At 41.4% G+C, this 17,281-nt stretch overlaps 1 protein-coding gene and 1 long non-coding RNA gene across 5 annotated transcripts in view; one reads left to right on the top strand and one right to left on the bottom strand.

The window, feature by feature from the left end:
* Positions 1-5,192, bottom strand: part of LOC132672175 (uncharacterized) — a 26,147-nt gene extending 20,955 nt beyond the window's left edge. Inside the window, exon 1 of the long non-coding RNA XR_013557672.2 lies at positions 4,842-5,192. This is a non-coding gene — a long non-coding RNA (uncharacterized LOC132672175). The remainder of the gene's footprint in view (positions 1-4,841) is intronic.
* PDIK1L (PDLIM1 interacting kinase 1 like) lies at positions 4,138-17,281 on the top strand. Of its 4 annotated transcripts, none has more exons than XM_060623930.3 (3): positions 4,138-4,250; positions 6,968-7,269; positions 13,142-17,281. In XM_060623930.3, exons 2-3 carry the CDS (start codon positions 6,985-6,987, stop codon positions 13,880-13,882), a joined length of 1,026 nt encoding a protein of 341 aa, XP_060479913.1. In that variant the 5' UTR covers positions 4,138-4,250; positions 6,968-6,984; the 3' UTR covers positions 13,883-17,281. The 4 variants fall into 4 exon arrangements, with proteins under 4 accessions (XP_060479913.1, XP_060479912.1, XP_060479914.1 ...); XM_060623929.3 differs by lacking the exon at positions 4,138-4,250 and adding an exon at positions 4,606-4,749; XM_060623931.3 differs by lacking the exon at positions 4,138-4,250 and adding an exon at positions 5,196-5,731.

Below are 17,281 nucleotides of genomic sequence, written 5' to 3'. Positions count from 1 at the left end.
TGTGTTCCTCTGAGTCTCCCTTTTCTCAGCTTAGAAATGGTGTACTAATACTACTCATTTCCCAGGGTTCTTGTGAGATTTTACAACGTGGCTCTAGACCCGTCTGGGAATTCAGACCTGCCTTAAAGGCTGGGGCACCAGCTGTACTAATAGAATCTGCCACAAGGGGGCAGGATTGCTACATCCAAGTTCCCACCTGTCTAAAACCGTCGTTTAATTTTTTGAGCATAGTTGTCTAACTTGTTATAATGGAAAAATTCATATACCAAAGTAGGATCGTGGACCCCATGTACCCAGCACCAGGTTTCAACAACTATCAACATTTTACCAATCTTCCTCCCTCTTTTTGTTTGCTATACTGCTTGTGGGGTTGTAAAGCATAGCCCAGACCTCATTACACTTTATCCGTAACACATCCATGTGCTATTCTAATTGAAAAAGGCTTTTATTTTCACAGGCACTATGCCATTATTGCACCTAATGAAAAAGGACAATAATTCCTTAATTTAATCTATCAGTCCATGTTCAAATTTCCCTGATTGTACCAAACATGTCTTTTGACAGTGGCTCGCTTGAATCAGGATCCAAATGAGGTTATTGCATTTGGCAAGTGTCTTGATTTTTATGCTTTAACGTTCTGTCTTCCTTTTGAAATTTCACACCATGAATTTGTTGCAAAAACCGGGTCACTTGTGTAGTAGAATGTCCCACATTTTGAGTTTGGCTGATTATGGCTGATTTGTCTACCTCCCTTATTTCTGGTAAACCGGTAATTAGATCTTGGCTTGATTAGACTTAGCTTCTTTTTTGCTTTTTAAGGCAACAATATTTCTTGGAGAGCGCTGAATCCCCCTCCTGGTGATGTTAAGTTTGATCACTGGGTTCAGGCACTGTCAGCCTAAGTTTTCCATTACAAAATTCCCCAACACCTTTTATCCAAGTGTTTTAGCATCATTTCATGATCCTCACCCAGACTCATTACTTCACTAAGGTTTGCAAAATCATGATTTTCTAATCCTATCGTTTCTTTTGCATTTATTAGTTGGAATTCTTCTACCAAAAAAATAACTTTTGCCTATCTGCCTACCTACAATATAACCGATCGAGGAATGACCAGAAAAAAAAATGTTTGATTATTTCCCTTTATCAATGTTCACAGTAATTAGTTGACTCCCTATAAAACTCCATGGGTAACAAACATGCTGTTTTCCTTAAGTATCATTATTATTAACTAATGGGTTTTTATATATTTTATGTGTTATAATCTACTGAAGTCATCATTGTTCTTTTAATGCCGAAATTGTTCCATCTTTGGCCAGTGGGACCCCTTCGTATCGGTTCCTCAGTCATCCTAACGTGACCCCAATAGTCTTTGATGGCTTCCTGGCTTCCAGGCATGAGATGATCCAGATCTGGAACCAGCCATTTATCTAAGGAGCCTTGATTCTCTTTGCTTACTTTTTAATTTTTTTGAAACTGGAAAATGGTATGTGGAGATCAAATCTGCACATTAGGGGTGTTTGTTACTACTGGGTTCATGATTGTTTCTAGGCCTTTTCAGCAGAGAGCTAGAAAACACATTTTTTAAGAGGACAATATGTACTTTGTTCATTCTGCTATCTAACTCAGATCTAAAATTATCCTAGGCTTGTTTAATATTTTTAACTGTTTCTCATATGTTGAAATTCTTGATGCCTAATGACGTTAACATGCTTATTTGCTTTATCTTTAAATATCTATCATAGTTTCAAAACAGCAGTGTCAATATTACTACTAACAACGAGACTAGTAAGTGCAATTTAATATTTGCATGCATTTCTAGTTGTCCTTCGACTATATCCCATTAGGGAAGTACAGTCAAAATACGTATAAAGCCACTTGAAATGATTTTCTCCGTGTAGTTTTGCCACCAATCTGACATGTAACGGCTCATTTGCTCCCATTTGTTTTTTATTTTTGTGGAGTGTTTTATTCTCTTTACTTAACTTTGTTTTATAAATATGCAAAACATTTACAAGTTTCCAAAAACAGTCACTGTATCATAAAGTACATTCACAGAAGTCTCATTTCCGTCCCTGCCCTCTCCATCTCACAAAGGAAACCATTTTTAGAAGACTGGGGTTTATTCTTCCATTGTCTAACTTGTAAATATAAGCAATTAATGTATATTTATATCACTCCATTCCTTATACAGAAGGTAGCATCTAAACACTATTATGCATTTTATTTCACTAACAATATGTATCGACATCACTCCAGGTTAGTATGTTTATTGGTATATGTAAGAAGTCTTTCATATATCTTTTTATAGCTGCCTAGCACTTTATCCTGTGCATGTACTGTAATTTATTCAGCCAGTTCTTTATTGACATGTGAGCAGTTTCCAGTGTTTTGCTATAAAAAATGCCATAATGAATAATAGCCTTGTGCATACAGCTTTTTGTATTTTTGCCAATGTATCACTAGGATTGATTCTAAGAAGTTTAGGATTTGGCTTAGGATTGCTGGGTGAAATAATAAATATATACATAGAATGGCTATGTGTTGCCAGATTTTCTTAACGAGTTACATCGTTTTGTCTCCTCACAAGCAATGTAGTACTATCCTCAGGTGTGTTTTGGTCCCAGATCAGATAGAGGAGGCTTCAGAGATGAATCATAGATAGATAAGATTCCTGTCCCCAGGAACTCGGTCTAGTGAAAGTCCTATGGGCAAACAAATAATGTTGTAACTTAATAATCCAGGCAGATCTATCCTGAAGCTAATGAAGCTTAAGCTTGAGTCCCCTATAGAGACACTTTCCAAGGTCTCAGCAATGTGTTCATGGAGCCATTCTGTAATGTTTTTCCTAAAGAGATACCCCAAATTATTTAAGCTTCAGCCTCCGTAACACGTTGATTTCACCTCACTGCCTATCTTTGGGGGTTCTGGGGATGGATGGATTTCAAGTCTCAGTTCTACAGTCAGCGTCAGATGAGGGATTCCTGTATTTACTGACACAACAAAAGGAAAAAGGCTCTTCTGACCAGAAGAGATACCCCTCTCCTGATTCTGATCAGTTACCCACACAGGTAATAAGGCCTTCCATAGTTTCCCTCTACTTTCAAGGGCAGAAACAGCCTTGGCTAGCGTCATTATTCCCAGCAGACAGCTAAAGAATGGTAGATGGTACTTAAAACAAAAGTCTGAACCGATTATAGAGCCGGGTATTGTCGGGTTTGGGGCAGGGTTGGGGGGGGGTTGGGGAGGCAGTTACACCAGGAGAGCGGGTATTCAAAGCAGGCACACACACCCCACAAAAACACACCATTTGGTCAAATAAGGCAGAGGTCTGTTTCCTCACCTGTAAAAACAGGATTAGTAAGCCTGCCCTTGTGAGGTTTGGTCAGGATTACTAAGCTAATTTAAAGACCTAACCCAGTCCCAGACTCTCGGGAGAAGGTCCATAAATAGAGGACAGAAAATAAAATGGGTAAGTGGTTGATCCTTGAGATTGGTGACAGGGATGCTTTGCACATCGTGCCAATGCACCACTGGGAGGAGGAACAGCCACTTTATTGACAAATAGTAGATGCAGAATAAATTGGCAAAGAAGGAACGGACGTTTCTGGCGGACGCTTACTGATCTGTGTAACTAACTGAATAATGGATTGGTCCGAGCCTCTGAGTCGCTGACAGTCCCGGGCTGGCTGTCAGGCGACTGAGGGCCGGGATCTGACGGACCGCTGTCAGTCTGGCCGCGAGAGTACAGCCGTCTTCGCGGTCCATCCCGGCCCCGGCTGCCTCGGACCGCCGCCCGTCGCCGCTCGCGGGTTGGATCCGGACTCCACGCGGGGGCAGCCGCCGGGCAGGGCGCCAGGGGCCGGCACCGCCTCCCCTTCCTCTCGGCGCCGGGCAGGGCGCCCCCGACTCCCGGCGGCCGGGGCCCGGGAACAATGAGGCGCCGGGTTCTTTAAGGGAGATACCACCGCGCCGGCGGGGCAGGGGACGGCGTCCTCCCAGATGATCGCACCCAGTCCCGCGCCGCCGCCGCCTGGGCAACTGCACCGTCCGCAAACATGGCTCAGTGACTCTGACAAAAGGTGCAGCCTCCCTCCCGGCGGGGCGGACGCCAGGCCTCCCAGCTTGGGCCGCGCCTCCCCGCGGGCCCGCCGAAGAGCTCCGCGTCCCGCAGGCACCCCAGGCCCGAGCCGAAGAAGATGCACCAGGCGTTCCGCCCCAGCGACCCCCGCACACCTGCCCGCAGCTCGGTAGGTGGGAAGGGGGGGCGGGGAGGGAGCGGGGAGGCCGCGCCGGGCGCGCGCACTCCCAGGCCCGGACCTGCTGCCGCAGACCATCCCAGGGGCCGCGGGCCGTGCGCGCCCGCTGCGGCTTTACGGATACCGAGTCCCGGCGTGCAGCGGCCTCCGCGTTCCCGGACCCGGCCACCCCTGCGGGGAGGGGCACTAGTGGTGCGTTCCGGGGCGCGCACACCTTCGGCGACTCCCGGCTCCTGAAAGCCTCGGGAGAGGGAGGAGGACGGCGGAGCGCGGGGCGCGCGCCCAATAAGGATGGCGCTCGGCGTCCCGGCTCGCGCTACGGAAAGCCGGAGGGGGGCGGGGCCGCACGGCGTAAGGGGGTGTGTCCGCGCGCACCACGGGGGCGCGCGCCGGTCTCTGACTGGAGGCCGCCGCGGCTGAGGCGCGAGCTGCCCGATAATGGCGGCCTGCAGAGCCCGTGAGAGGGAGAAGCGGCGGCGGCTACCCTGAGGTAAATCTGGCCCTTCAGGCCTGGCAGAGAGGCCCTGCTGCAGAGCCGAGAGCCCTGCATGCGCCTCCCTCCCCGGGAGGCCTGTCACAGACCTGTCAGCGGAGTCCTCCTAGGGAAGGCCTCCGGCCCGCACTCCTCAGGCCACCGGCCCCGGCTGCGGCCTCCCTTTCTGCCCCTGGCCTCCTGCCCAGGCTCTGGGCCTCAGCCGCCAGCCCCAGGAGTCAGGGCAGCTGCAGGACTGGCTCCTCGGGGTGAAGGGCCTCGGGAGGATCCCCTCAGGGTTTGGTCAGGACGCCGCCGAGGAGGGGGAGGGCCTGATACTCGGCCAATGAGCGGGGCGCTGAGCCGCCGCGTCGGGCAACACCTCTGCCCAGGGCTGGCCCTTCCCGGGCCCGGCAGGTGTGGGGCCGGGCCGGCCGGCGGCCCGGCGCTGGGCTAGCAGGGCCGGCCGGCCGCTCAGGTTCGCATCCAGGGATTTCATACACGCCCTCCCTCCCGCTTATTGGGGTGCCCTTTCGTGTGGGGGTACGGGCCAGCCTGGCAGGCCACGAGCCACTTTGACACAGATAGTAATGGGCGATCCACGGAGAGCGGGAAGGAAAGGCTGCTGTGGACCCGGGGCACGGATTCCGTGGCAGGAAATCAGACACTAGGAAATGCAATAGGAATTTGAACGGGGGGGCGGGGGGGGGGGGTTCCAGTTAGAGGAAGTGGGACGAAGAAGTAATCTCAGAAGCTTTCATTTTCTTTATTAAATCTTTCCTATGGACTCAGAGTAGCTGGACCCAGTTTTTCAGGGTCAAGAGTCAGTAGCTTCTTGTACCCCCCCAAACTGTACGCTATGAAGATTGCACGCTCTCTTGCGCATCGTGGCCATCTGCAAATGAGATTTGTTCCCGAAGCTCATGAGAATCTCAACATTTTTTGGAGAATGAGGTGGCATGCTTTCGACTCTCTTGATACAACTCACGAGCATTTCTGGGTAGGGCCTTTGCTTCTGCCTTTAAATGATTTTTCAAGTTGAAAGATCTCTGCCAGAGAGCCCCTTCATATGGAGGAGAAGGTTTTGGTGGCAAAAATGGTCTAGATCTAAATAGCCGTTGTCAAACTCAACAACAGAAAGGTAACCATATTCTAAGTAGCTTGTTTTATTTTATTTTGTTAAGTTTATTTATTTTGAGAGAGCGCCAGCGTGGGTGGGAAAGGGGCGGAGGGAGGGAGGGAGGGAGAGAGAGAGAGAGAGAGAGAGAGAGGGAGAGAGAGAGAGAGAGAGAGAAAGAGAAAGAAAGAGAAAGAGAATCTTTAGTAGACTGCATGTTCAGCGCAGAGCCAGATGCAGGGCTCAATCCCAGGATTCTGGGATCATGACCTGAGCCAAAGTCAAGAATCTGTTGCTCAACCTATTCAGCCACCCAGGCGCTTGCTTTATTTTTAAAAGACCATTTTTCTCCACAAACTTTCTTTTCATTTATTTTGCAAGAAAGGAGGAAATAACATATAATTAAATTAAGGACACATACAGTTTGACAGTTTACTAAAAGAAAAAAAAAAAAAAAAAGAACAACTACACATTTTCAGTTCTATATGTAACGTGGTTCACTTTCAGTCCTTAAGCCCAAGCCAGGTGTTTGTATTTCTAACTGTGGGGGTTTTTTGTTTTTGTTTTGACATTTTTATGAACTTGTGTGTGTGTGTCAGCTTTAAGGAGAAGCTGGAGTTTTATCATTTTTACTTACTGATCAAGAAAAAACAAATTTTTTGGTTTGTTTGTAACAGTAATTTTTAAAGCAGTTATAACGTAGTGGTTACAGTTATGAGGGTCAGAGCCAGATGACCTGGTTTCAAATCCCAGGTCCACCAGTTGGTAGCTGTTTGACCTTAGACATGTTGCTTAAACTGTCTGTGCTTTAGTTTTCTCATCTATAAAATGACCATAATAGTGTCTGCTTCAAAATATTGTTGTGAGGATTAAATGAATTTAATATTATAAAGTGCTTGGAACAGTTCCTGATACATGGTAAGTACTACCTAAGTGTTAGCTGATTTATTATTATTATTATTATTATTATTATTAAAATATTTAGATTTGCCTAAGTTATAACAGTTACCCTTCAAGCAGTACAAACAGTGAAACAGATAACTAAATCATACATAAGAAGGTATATAAGCCAGTAAGTATACTTAATTTCAACAGAGCAAACTTTGTTGATTTTTCCAGAAACTTTGACCTTGAAGATGGTGAGTAGCCAGCCAAAGTACGATCTAATACGGGAGGTAGGCCGAGGCAGTTACGGTGTTGTGTATGAAGCAGTCATCAGAAAGACCTCTGCACGGGTGGCAGTGAAGAAGATTCGATGCCATGCACCTGAAAATGTTGAACTAGCCCTGCGTGAGTTCTGGGCCCTAAGCAGTATCAAGAGCCAACATCCAAATGTGATTCACTTGGAGGAATGCATCTTACAAAAAGATGGGATGGTGCAAAAAATGTCCCATGGCTCTAATTCTTCCCTTTATTTACAGGTATGTGTGGTTGAATGGGAAATAGAAGTGACTTGAACATAGCATTGGTCAGCAAAAAGAGAAATAAAAGCGTCAGATAAACTTGTACTTTTAAATGCAGGTGTTTATATAGTTAGGAGTAGATAGGGGTCTGCCAAGAACTGAGTAGATGTTTGCTTTAAAACAAGGTTTTATTTAAACCTATGATGCAAATACCTAAAAATAACATAAGCCACCTGTTATGCCATGATACTTGCCAATCTGCATGGGAATGGGGCAATGTAGGAACTAGAGAAGTGATTGAGATCAGAGTCTAATAAATTCATTTATTTGAAATCACTCTTTTGGGGAACTGAAGACAGAAGAAAATGAAAACTCCACAATCAATAGCAGTACCCATATAGGTAATTGGGCATTTCTTTATAAATCAGTAGTTTGAACAAAAGTCTCTGCTGTTTTAGAGGGTTACGTGGTTTCTTAACCATGCAACTCCAGTTAATGTTCATGAGGTGTGTGGCATAGCACTTGAATGTTATTAATAGTGCTAATAGCTAACGTTTGGGTTCCTACTCAGTTCTGTGCTCTGTGCTAAGTGCTTTAAAGGCAGTTGCTCAGAACAGTCTTGTGAAGGTGGTATTATTATTATCATCATTACAAATGAAGAAACTGAGGCTTAGAATAAATAATGAATTTATTAAAGTCGCCTATCTAGCAAGTGACAGAATTGGAAGCTGAATATAGGAGACTATCTGACTGCTAAAACTTGTGTTCCCTTAACTTCCAAATTACTCTTGCCTCCAAATTACTTTTTTTGTAGACCTGGAGAAAGCATTAACATAGGAAAACAGAAAAGATTTGCTAGATTTTTTTAGGTTGGCTTCTGACATAGATCAAAATCTCTAGGAGGCCTATACTTGCTGCATAGAAAAGGTATTTAAAACATAGGTAGTTAAAGGCCAGACGAAAATTTCTTAAGTCCAGTCATTCTTGGAAAAAGAAATAACTTTCCATGAGTATGTCTAAATTCAGAATTTACCATCAGGGTACAGAAGTATGATTTTAAAATAACAAAAGCTTTTGGACTAGGAACAACAAGGAAGACAAACACATTAATCTGTGTAATTAGAAACCTGCAGGTTTCATCATATGGTAAACAAATATCAATCTTGAGAACCTAATTTATATCGTAGTTTAGCATGCTCTGCCATGAAACCTCTTAAGGCAGTGACTATAAAGCACAACTATTTAGCCTCTATTTGATTTATTATTTACATTTCTAAAAGTGCTTATTATGTCAGTTGCACTGATAGGAAATATTAGAAACAGTCTCACCACATTCCCTCTTAAAAGTGAATAGGACCGGGGCGCCTGGGTGGCTCAGTCGGTTGAGCGTCCGACTTCGGCTCAGGTCATGATCTCGCGGTCCGCAAGTTCGAGCCCCGCGTCGGGCTCTGGGCTGATGGCTCAGAGCCTGGAGCCTGCTTCCAATTCTGTGTTCCCCTCTCTCTCTGCCCCTCCCCTGTTCATGCTGTGTCTCTCTCTGTCTCAAAAATAAATAAATGTTAAAAATAAAAAAATAAAAAGTGAATAGGACCTTGCTGAACTTTGCGTTGAATTTTGGAGACCAAGGTATATAATCTCTCTTGGACTACAGATACAAAGACATTTAAATAAACGACTTATTGCTGATGGTATCCTTGATCCAGATCTAGCAACCTTCATAGTAACTAGGCATTAGGTGGTCTTTCAAGGCTTTAAGATGTAAAGTACTTCCAGACTTGATTCAGTGATTTTTTTTTTTTTTTTTAATCTAAAGCACCTTTTTATTTGTACTCTCTTACATCTTTCAAAGCTTGGTAGACCTGTGTTCGACTTGTAGCACTTTTGCTAGCTGTATGACCTTGGCTAAATAGCTCATGTCTTCCTAGCATCTGTATCTTCAGACGTAAAATAGAAATAATAATTTTTACCTTCCATGGGAGTTGTCAAAATTAGAGATGATGCAGGTATAATATTTGGCACATAGGAAGTACTCAATAGTAGGTCATTGTTAAAATTGTCTTTTCTATGGATTTATTTAGTTCACCAGACATTGATCAACACATTTAGCAAATACCTTCTCTCAATTTACGTCTGATAAAAACAATTAAATCTATAATGTGACCACAGAGTCCCTATCCCTGGCTTTCTCCATTCTTTACACGAATTTTTGTTTTTCTCTGTGTTTTTCTAAGTATTTTCCTTGTTCTAAATGATTAAACCAGTTCCTAATAGCCAAAAACCTTACCTAGAAGAAAATGTAAAACAAATAATTAACAGAGGATGTAGTCTCAACGTAGGAACTTAGTGGCCAGTCTGTATAATTTATAATAAGTGTCGTGAATGAGAGGTACAGGATGATATAGGAGCATATGATAGAGAACCTGACATAATTCTGGGGCTCAGGAATTATGAACTTTCAACTGAGGGATACCTGGGTGGCTCAGTTGGTTAAGCCTCTGACTTCAGCTCAGGTCTTATCTCATGGTTTGTGTGTTTGAGTCACACGTCAGGCTTTACACTGACAGTGTGGAGCCTGCTTGGGATTCTCTCTCTCTCCTTCTCTCTCTGCCCCTCCCCCACTGTCTCTCAAATATATATACATACATACACACACACAGGAACTGTTTCAACTGAAACAGTGGAAACATGAAAGATAAAGAGGAGTTAGCCAGGTGAGTGAGTGAGAAAACTTCACAGCCAGAAAGAACTGTACGTACAAATATCTTAAAGCAAAAAGTACAAAACATTCTAAGAAGTGAAAGAAGATAATAAGGCTATACTATACTGGGAGAGTTGTTTTAGATGAGACTGGAAATATCAGCAAGGTTAGAGGATCCCATAGCCCATGTTAAAGAGCTTAGATTGTATCCTAAGAGATCAGGGAAGCTATTGAAGGACTTGAGCCAAGAGAATCTATGGCTGATGACATCCTCTACACGTGGAAATAAGCAGATTGGGCACTGTACTTCTATAGCTCTCAACCAGTGACCCTCAAACTATAGCCCTCAGCTAGTTTTTATATGGCCCAGATGCTAAAAATAGTTTTTACTTTTTTTTTTAAAGTTTGTTTATTCATTTTGAGAGAGAGAAAGAATGTGAGCGGGGGAGGTGCAGAGAGCTAGGGAGACAGAATCCCAAGCAGGCTCCGCTCTGCCAGCGCAGAGCCTCACGTGGGTCTCAGTCCCACGAACTGTGAGATCATGATCTGAGCTGAAATCCAGTCAGGCACTTAATGTACTACGGAGCTACCAGGCACACCTAATTTTTAGCGTTTTTTTTTTTTTTTTAATGTTTATTTATTTTTGAAAGAGTGTGGGGAGGAGGGGCAGAGTGAGAGGGGGACAAAGAAGCTCCTCGCTGTCAGCAGAGAGCCCAGAGAGCCTGGTGCAAGGCTTGAACTCACAAACCATGAGATCATGACCTGAGCCAAAGTCAGACACTTAACTGACTGAGCCACCCAGGTGCCCCCAGTTTTTACATTTTTAAAGAGTTTTTAAGAAAAAGAAAAGAAATGAAAAGGAATATGAAACAGAGACCTTATGTGGCTTATCAAGCCTAAAATATTTACTTATCTGGCCTTATTCTAAACCATTCTTTGAATGCTAGGACTCTGCATTGCTCAAAGCTATTTAGGAAGTTTGATTTTGAGAGTAAAGACAGAAGAGAGGAAATGAAGGAGTGATGACGCTGGTCTTTAATCTCAGCATATTTAGTAATAGTGCACTTGGTAAATAATTGTGTGATCTGTACCTTTCTAGACCGTTCTGGCTCACTGGCAAATACATACAACAAAGAAAATGCATGCCAAAGACATCTGCACACAGTTGCAATTACAGCTGTTTGCCATTGGGGGAGATGGCATGAAAAGGTGCTCTTTGCTTCTGCCCTCCAAAATGACAAGAGGACGTACTAGTGGACTTAAACGTAAAATTAGCAGTTCATTCATTCTTTTAAATTTTTTTTTTAATATTTACTTATTTTTGAGAGAGAGACCGAATGCAAGTGGGTTAGGGGCAGACAGAGAGGGAGACAGAATCTGAAGCAGGCTCCAGGCTCTGAGCTGTCAGCACAGAGCCCAACGAGGGGCTCGAACTCACAGGCCATGAGATCATGACCTGAGCCAAAGTCGGAGGCTCAACCGACTGAGCCACCCAGGTGCCCCACCAGTTCATTCATTCTTTAACAACTCTTCATCTTCCCTACTGAGCTTCTATTCAGTGGGTTTGAAAAGGACACTATGGGACAAATGCTTTCAAAGCACTGTATCTATATTTTAGAATGACAATTCATATTCAGTGAAGTAATTAATATTCTTGAATTTAAGGTAATAGAGTTATAGTTAGATAATCATAACAAATGAAATAGCAATTTGTTCTAGGTTTTCAGCTTGTATAAAAGAAATCTACAAACTCAGATTTGAATTTTTATTTCAAAATGTAAATGTTTTTTTATAAATTGGTTTTAGAAGCCTCCAGTGATTGCCAATGTATTTGCGTTCTGCCTGTAAAAGTTTATGAAGCAATGATGTCAGTCTTTATTTTTATCAGTGACTACAGGAAGGCTTTATTTCTGTAACAACTAGTGTTCCTTGATCATTTTTCTCTTAATATCACAGATTATTTGATAGTGTATGTCCAGTGAACAAGAAAGTTATTTCAGGCCATTTAATTGAATAGAAATTCCTAATGGATGTTTATATCCCAGCTGGCAGTCTCCCAGATCTGGCTGCTGAAACTTAGACTTTTTTTTTTTTTAATGTTTATTTCTGAGACAGAGCATGAGTGGGGGAGGGGCAGAGAGAGAGGGAGACACAGAATCCGATGCAGGCTCCAGGTTCTGAGCTGTCAGCACAGAGCCAGACGCGGGGCTCAAACTCATGAACCATGAGATCATGGCCAGAGCCAAAGTCGGTTGTTCAACCAACTGAGCCACCCAGGCGCCCCAAAAACTTTGACTTTTTCATGAAGCTATTAGCTAGGTGGGTAGAGTTCAGCTCCATTAACACACACACAAAATGTATAGCCAGTTGGACGCTTTTCAAAATAAAGCTATTGATTGAGTGATTGATTGTAAGTTCTATACCCAATGTGGGGCTTGAACTCGTGACCCTGAGATAAGGAGTCCTATGTTCTACCAACTAAGCCAGCTAGGCACCCCTAAAGCTATTTAATTTTTTAAAAAAATTTTTTTAATGTTTATTTTTTTGAGAGAGAGCATGAGCAGGGAAGGGGCAGAGAGAGAGGGAGACACAGAATCTGGAAGCACGCTCCAGGCTCTGAGCTGTCAGAACAGGGTCTGATGCGGAGCTCCAGCTCACCCACCATGCGATCATGACCTGAGCCCAAGTCAGATGCTTACCCGACTGAGCCACCCAGAGACCCCACGCCATTTTATTTTTAAATAAATTTTTATGTCTTGACTTAGAGATTTGGTGGTATTCATTAGGAGCAAAATGACAGTTTGAAGTACTGAAGTTTAAAATAAAATGCACATATAAAAGCACTGACCAAATAAAACATTCATGGAATTTCCACTTAAAATTGGTAGTCTCACTTAACCAGTCACTTATTTTCTATAGCGGAATTTTAATTTTTTTAATGTTTTTTATTTATTTTTGAGAGAGAGCGTGAGCGGGGAGAACAGAGGGAGAGGGGACACAGAATCCAAAGCAGGCTCCAGGCTCTGAGTTGTCAGCAAAGAGCCCGACGCAGGGCCCGAACCCACAAACTGTGAGATCATGACCTGAGTTGAAGTTGGACCCTTAACAGACTGAGCCATCCAGGTGCCCCTATAGCTGAATTTTATAAACTGTGCAGATGATTGTAATCCATTTATTTTTTCCCTCTTATAGCTTGTAGAGACTTCATTAAAAGGAGAAATTGCCTTTGATCCCAGAAGCGCCTATTACTTGTGGTTTGTGATGGATTTTTGCGACGGCGGAGATATGAATGAGTATCTGTTGTCCAGGAAACCCAATCGTAAAACTAACACCAGCTTTATGCTTCAGCTGAGCAGTGCTCTGGCTTTCTTGCATAAAAACCAGATCATCCACCGAGATCTTAAGCCTGATAACATCCTGATTTCTCAAAGCAGGTTGGATACCAGTGACTTGGAACCCACACTGAAAGTGGCCGATTTTGGTCTCAGTAAAGTTTGTTCAGCCTCTGGGCAGAACCCAGAAGAACCTGTCAGTGTAAACAAGTGTTTCCTTTCCACAGCGTGTGGAACAGATTTCTACATGGCACCTGAAGTGTGGGAGGGACATTACACAGCAAAAGCTGACATCTTTGCTTTGGGGATTATCATCTGGGCAATGCTGGAAAGGATCACATTCATAGACACAGAGACAAAGAAGGAACTCTTAGGGAGTTATGTAAAACAAGGAACTGAGATTGTGCCCGTTGGAGAGGCGCTTCTGGAAAATCCCAAAATGGAACTTCTCATTCCTGTGAAGAAAAAGTCTATGAATGGGCGAATGAAACAACTGATTAAGGAAATGCTGGCTGCAAACCCTCAGGATCGTCCAGATGCTTTTGAACTAGAACTCAGATTAGTACAAATTGCATTTAAAGATAGCAGCTGGGAAACGTGACACATACATTGTTTGCAAATATCTCGGATGGTATGCTGCTTATGTTTTCACAGTGATGCAACAACATAATGTGGCTGAAAAAGAATACAAAAAGCTAAACTCCACCTTCTAAGGGTTTAGATTTTATTGTGGGGTGTTTTTTTTCATTTTTCTTAAGTCCAAGCTGGCCATTTTGTTAGTATGTTTTAAGTGTGTATTACCAATGTGGGTGTACATTTTTTAAAATGATCATTGGAAGTTTGGCAGGAAAATTCTCTAAGAGCCAAGAGGAGAAGAAAGTCCAGTTTTCTGGAAATAAGTCTCTAAGTATTTTAGACATTCCTTGTCAGTATTAGGAATTTCCATGGAAGAAGAGGTTTGCATGCTGGTAATGCAACCTTTGAAGCTTTGTAAAGGAAACATATATGTATATATTTATGTATATGTAAGTATGTGAATGTGTGCATTTTGCATTCCATATGAAGAAAATGCCACTTCTGTTTAAATTATTTGATGTAGGTTTGGGTTTTTGAGATTTGCTGGTGAAATCAGTGATAAAAATAAAAGAACCTTCCCTCATCTTCCTACCCTGTCCTTCCCTCTAATGAAATCATACCACATTTTTTATTTTTGTAATATTATACAGCTTTTTTTTAAGGCATCATTTTGGAGGGTCTAAAATTATCTAACTAAACATAAAATTAAGTGATCCAAAGCTGCTGAAGTATGTTTGAGCTCTCCAGTGCCCTATAGCTGCAGGAGTTGAATTAGCCATGCAATCATGTGGTAGCAGGTTGGCAAGGACCTTGATTCAATCACCTTCTAAAGTAACTAAGCATTCAATTAACCAATTAAACCACTGCACTGGAACATGTCTGCACTTGAGCATCTGCAATCTGATATAAATCTGAACACAGGATTCCTCTGTTTCTGAAAACTTTGCTATATATGAACTGCCCTACTTGATATATTAATTTTTGATTTCAAGACTTTGTCTAAGCCTCAGCATAAAGTTGAAGAAATCAAAAGAAATCTACCCTCACATCGCCTGCCCTGATATGGTCTCTTGTGTAATCACTGGAATTCCTTTCGTTTTAGCACTAATGCTATTTTCTCTTGTCTAATTTGACACAGTAATGATAGTGATATGGTTGTGTTAAATGTTGATCACCTTTTTCTAAAGTGGGAGATGATACCTATACAGTGTGACAAATGGATAAAATATTGTGGCATCAATTATATCTTTCAAGTAGAAACATTATTGATTTTATACAATCACACTTGGTATGGTCTATGTAAAAAACCAATAGACTGTTACTCTTCTTGAAGTTAGTTTGATTTTTAACCCTGTATGGTTGTCTCCAGTTTGTTTTCCTATATACATGCAGAGAATTAAAGTCTAAGGAAAGTTTTCCTAAAACAGAATATTAGCCTTTAAGGTTAGATAGACTTTAAGACCATTGTATCTAGGTTAGTCTTTATAAAGCACTAGAATCTTTGGTCAAAGTAAAAAAAAAAAAAAAAAAAAAAAAAAAAAAGTATTAGAATACTGAAATTGTTAATAGTTTCATAGTCTCCTCGCTTTTTTTTTTCTTGAGTTTTTTTTTTTTTAATTGAAGCATAGTTGGCACCCAATGTGTCTCCTCAGTTTTTTTGAACTTCTACAACTTTTGGAATTTTGCTAACATAATTTTTCCTTATTTAAAGTGTATTTGGGGACTAGAGAAGGTGAAAAAGCACAAAAAATTAGAGTATGTAAAATTTCTGAACTATGTGTTACTTGATCTGGAAGTTTGAAATTTGGACTGAAAGGCTTTATTGAACTAAAGCCTTTTATTATTTTTTTTAATAAACCTTTTAAAATAAAAAAATCATATACTTTTAACATCACTTTCAAGCCAATAAATACAAGAAACTTTTTGGAAATTAGAGGTGGAAATACACTGGAACCTCATGACCATTGACCCTCTGGATCACCAAATTACTATAACACAGATCTGGCCAAGGGGATTGAGTTATTGGAAGTGAAAAGTATTCTAGTGTCACATCAGTAAGGTGGCACTTCAGCAGAGATTCATGATGATTCAGGTGATAGCATGCCGGTGCTTCATTTGCTCTTCAAATATCTATGTGCTTAGAGTCATGGTTCCCTAAGTACATAGTTTTGGTCTTGCTTCATTTAAAATAGCTAACAATTACTTATTTTGAAAGATTTCACCTGTGAAGTGGAAATCTTTCCTTCATTGGCAGCAAAGGTATGAGGTGATCAGGAGGTTTCTTCTGGAATTTTCTCAGTCCTTGTATTCTAAAATAGCCTATGATACCAAGCAAAATGATAGTAAATTCTTTGTCTCTATTTGTTCTTTTGGTCAGGAGGTATTTATTAAGTACCTACTGTGAGCTCAGCACTAAAGGTCAGTTGATAAAATGACAGTTTAAAAATGGTATATAACCCTACAAGCCTTTTCCAGCCAGGAGTAAGAAATAAAAGGTTAGCGATACTTGGAAATTCCTGGATATTTGCTAGAGGAAAAACGAAAGCAAGAATTTGTGCACAGTGCCTTGCCCATAATAGGTACTCAATAAACAATTATTATTCCTCAGAGTCTCTTGCCATGGTTTATAGTGTTTTATGAAATTTGTCTTAATTGAAAAAAGACCAAATATTTCAAATAAGCTCATAGGCAGCTGTGGCCAGTTAAAATATGGGGTTGTACAGTTAGTTCCTAGAATGTTATTTTGCACTAGATGTCACTTAGAAAGATGGGGTTCCTGTAGATTTTTGGTGCTAAGGGATACTTTGTCATTATGATGAAGTAAGTGTTAAGTGTCAGATAAATAGCACACTGAATAGTTCTTTCTGCTGGTCTGTTTTTTCCTCTTTGTTGTTGTTGTTGTTTTTAATTGTAAAATGTTTATCAATCAAACTATTGTAGCAGCTACAAAATAATTCACCAGCATGACAAAATGGTCAAAAAATAAGTCATCAGCACTTCAAAAATGAAAGCAACTTTTGAAATTTTCTTTTAAAATTGTCAAATATATTTTATGAAGAATTTATAAAAGGGGGAAATGATTGTAATTTATTGTTCATGACTGTTTTTTTTTAAATAAAGTGAGTTTCAACAACAAAAAAAAAAAACCCTGAAATTCTATATTGCTGATTTGGTGGCTCTGTATAGTTCTGTAGTGCTTTACTTCATGAACATAAAATAGAGGGTATAAAATTTGAAACAATGTCATTTTCAGCCTTATCTATTAAGTGAAACTTTCTGTAATAGAAGCTATTACTGAGGAAAAGATGATTGGATTATAGGAATTTCAGCATTTCAAGTTCTCTAAAATTTTAATGCTTACTATCTTGCTGTATTTGTCAGAAGAACTTATATTGCCTGAAATAAATGGTTTTTTTTCCATTAA

The sequence above is a fragment of the Panthera onca genome, chromosome C1, assembly GCF_046562875.1.
Source record: "Panthera onca isolate mPanOnc1 chromosome C1, mPanOnc1 haplotype 2, whole genome shotgun sequence".
In the NCBI taxonomy this organism is placed as follows: Eukaryota; Metazoa; Chordata; class Mammalia; order Carnivora; family Felidae; genus Panthera; species Panthera onca.
The sequence above is the reverse complement of the archived record's forward strand: the minus strand, read 5'-3'. Positions and strand labels throughout refer to the sequence as shown.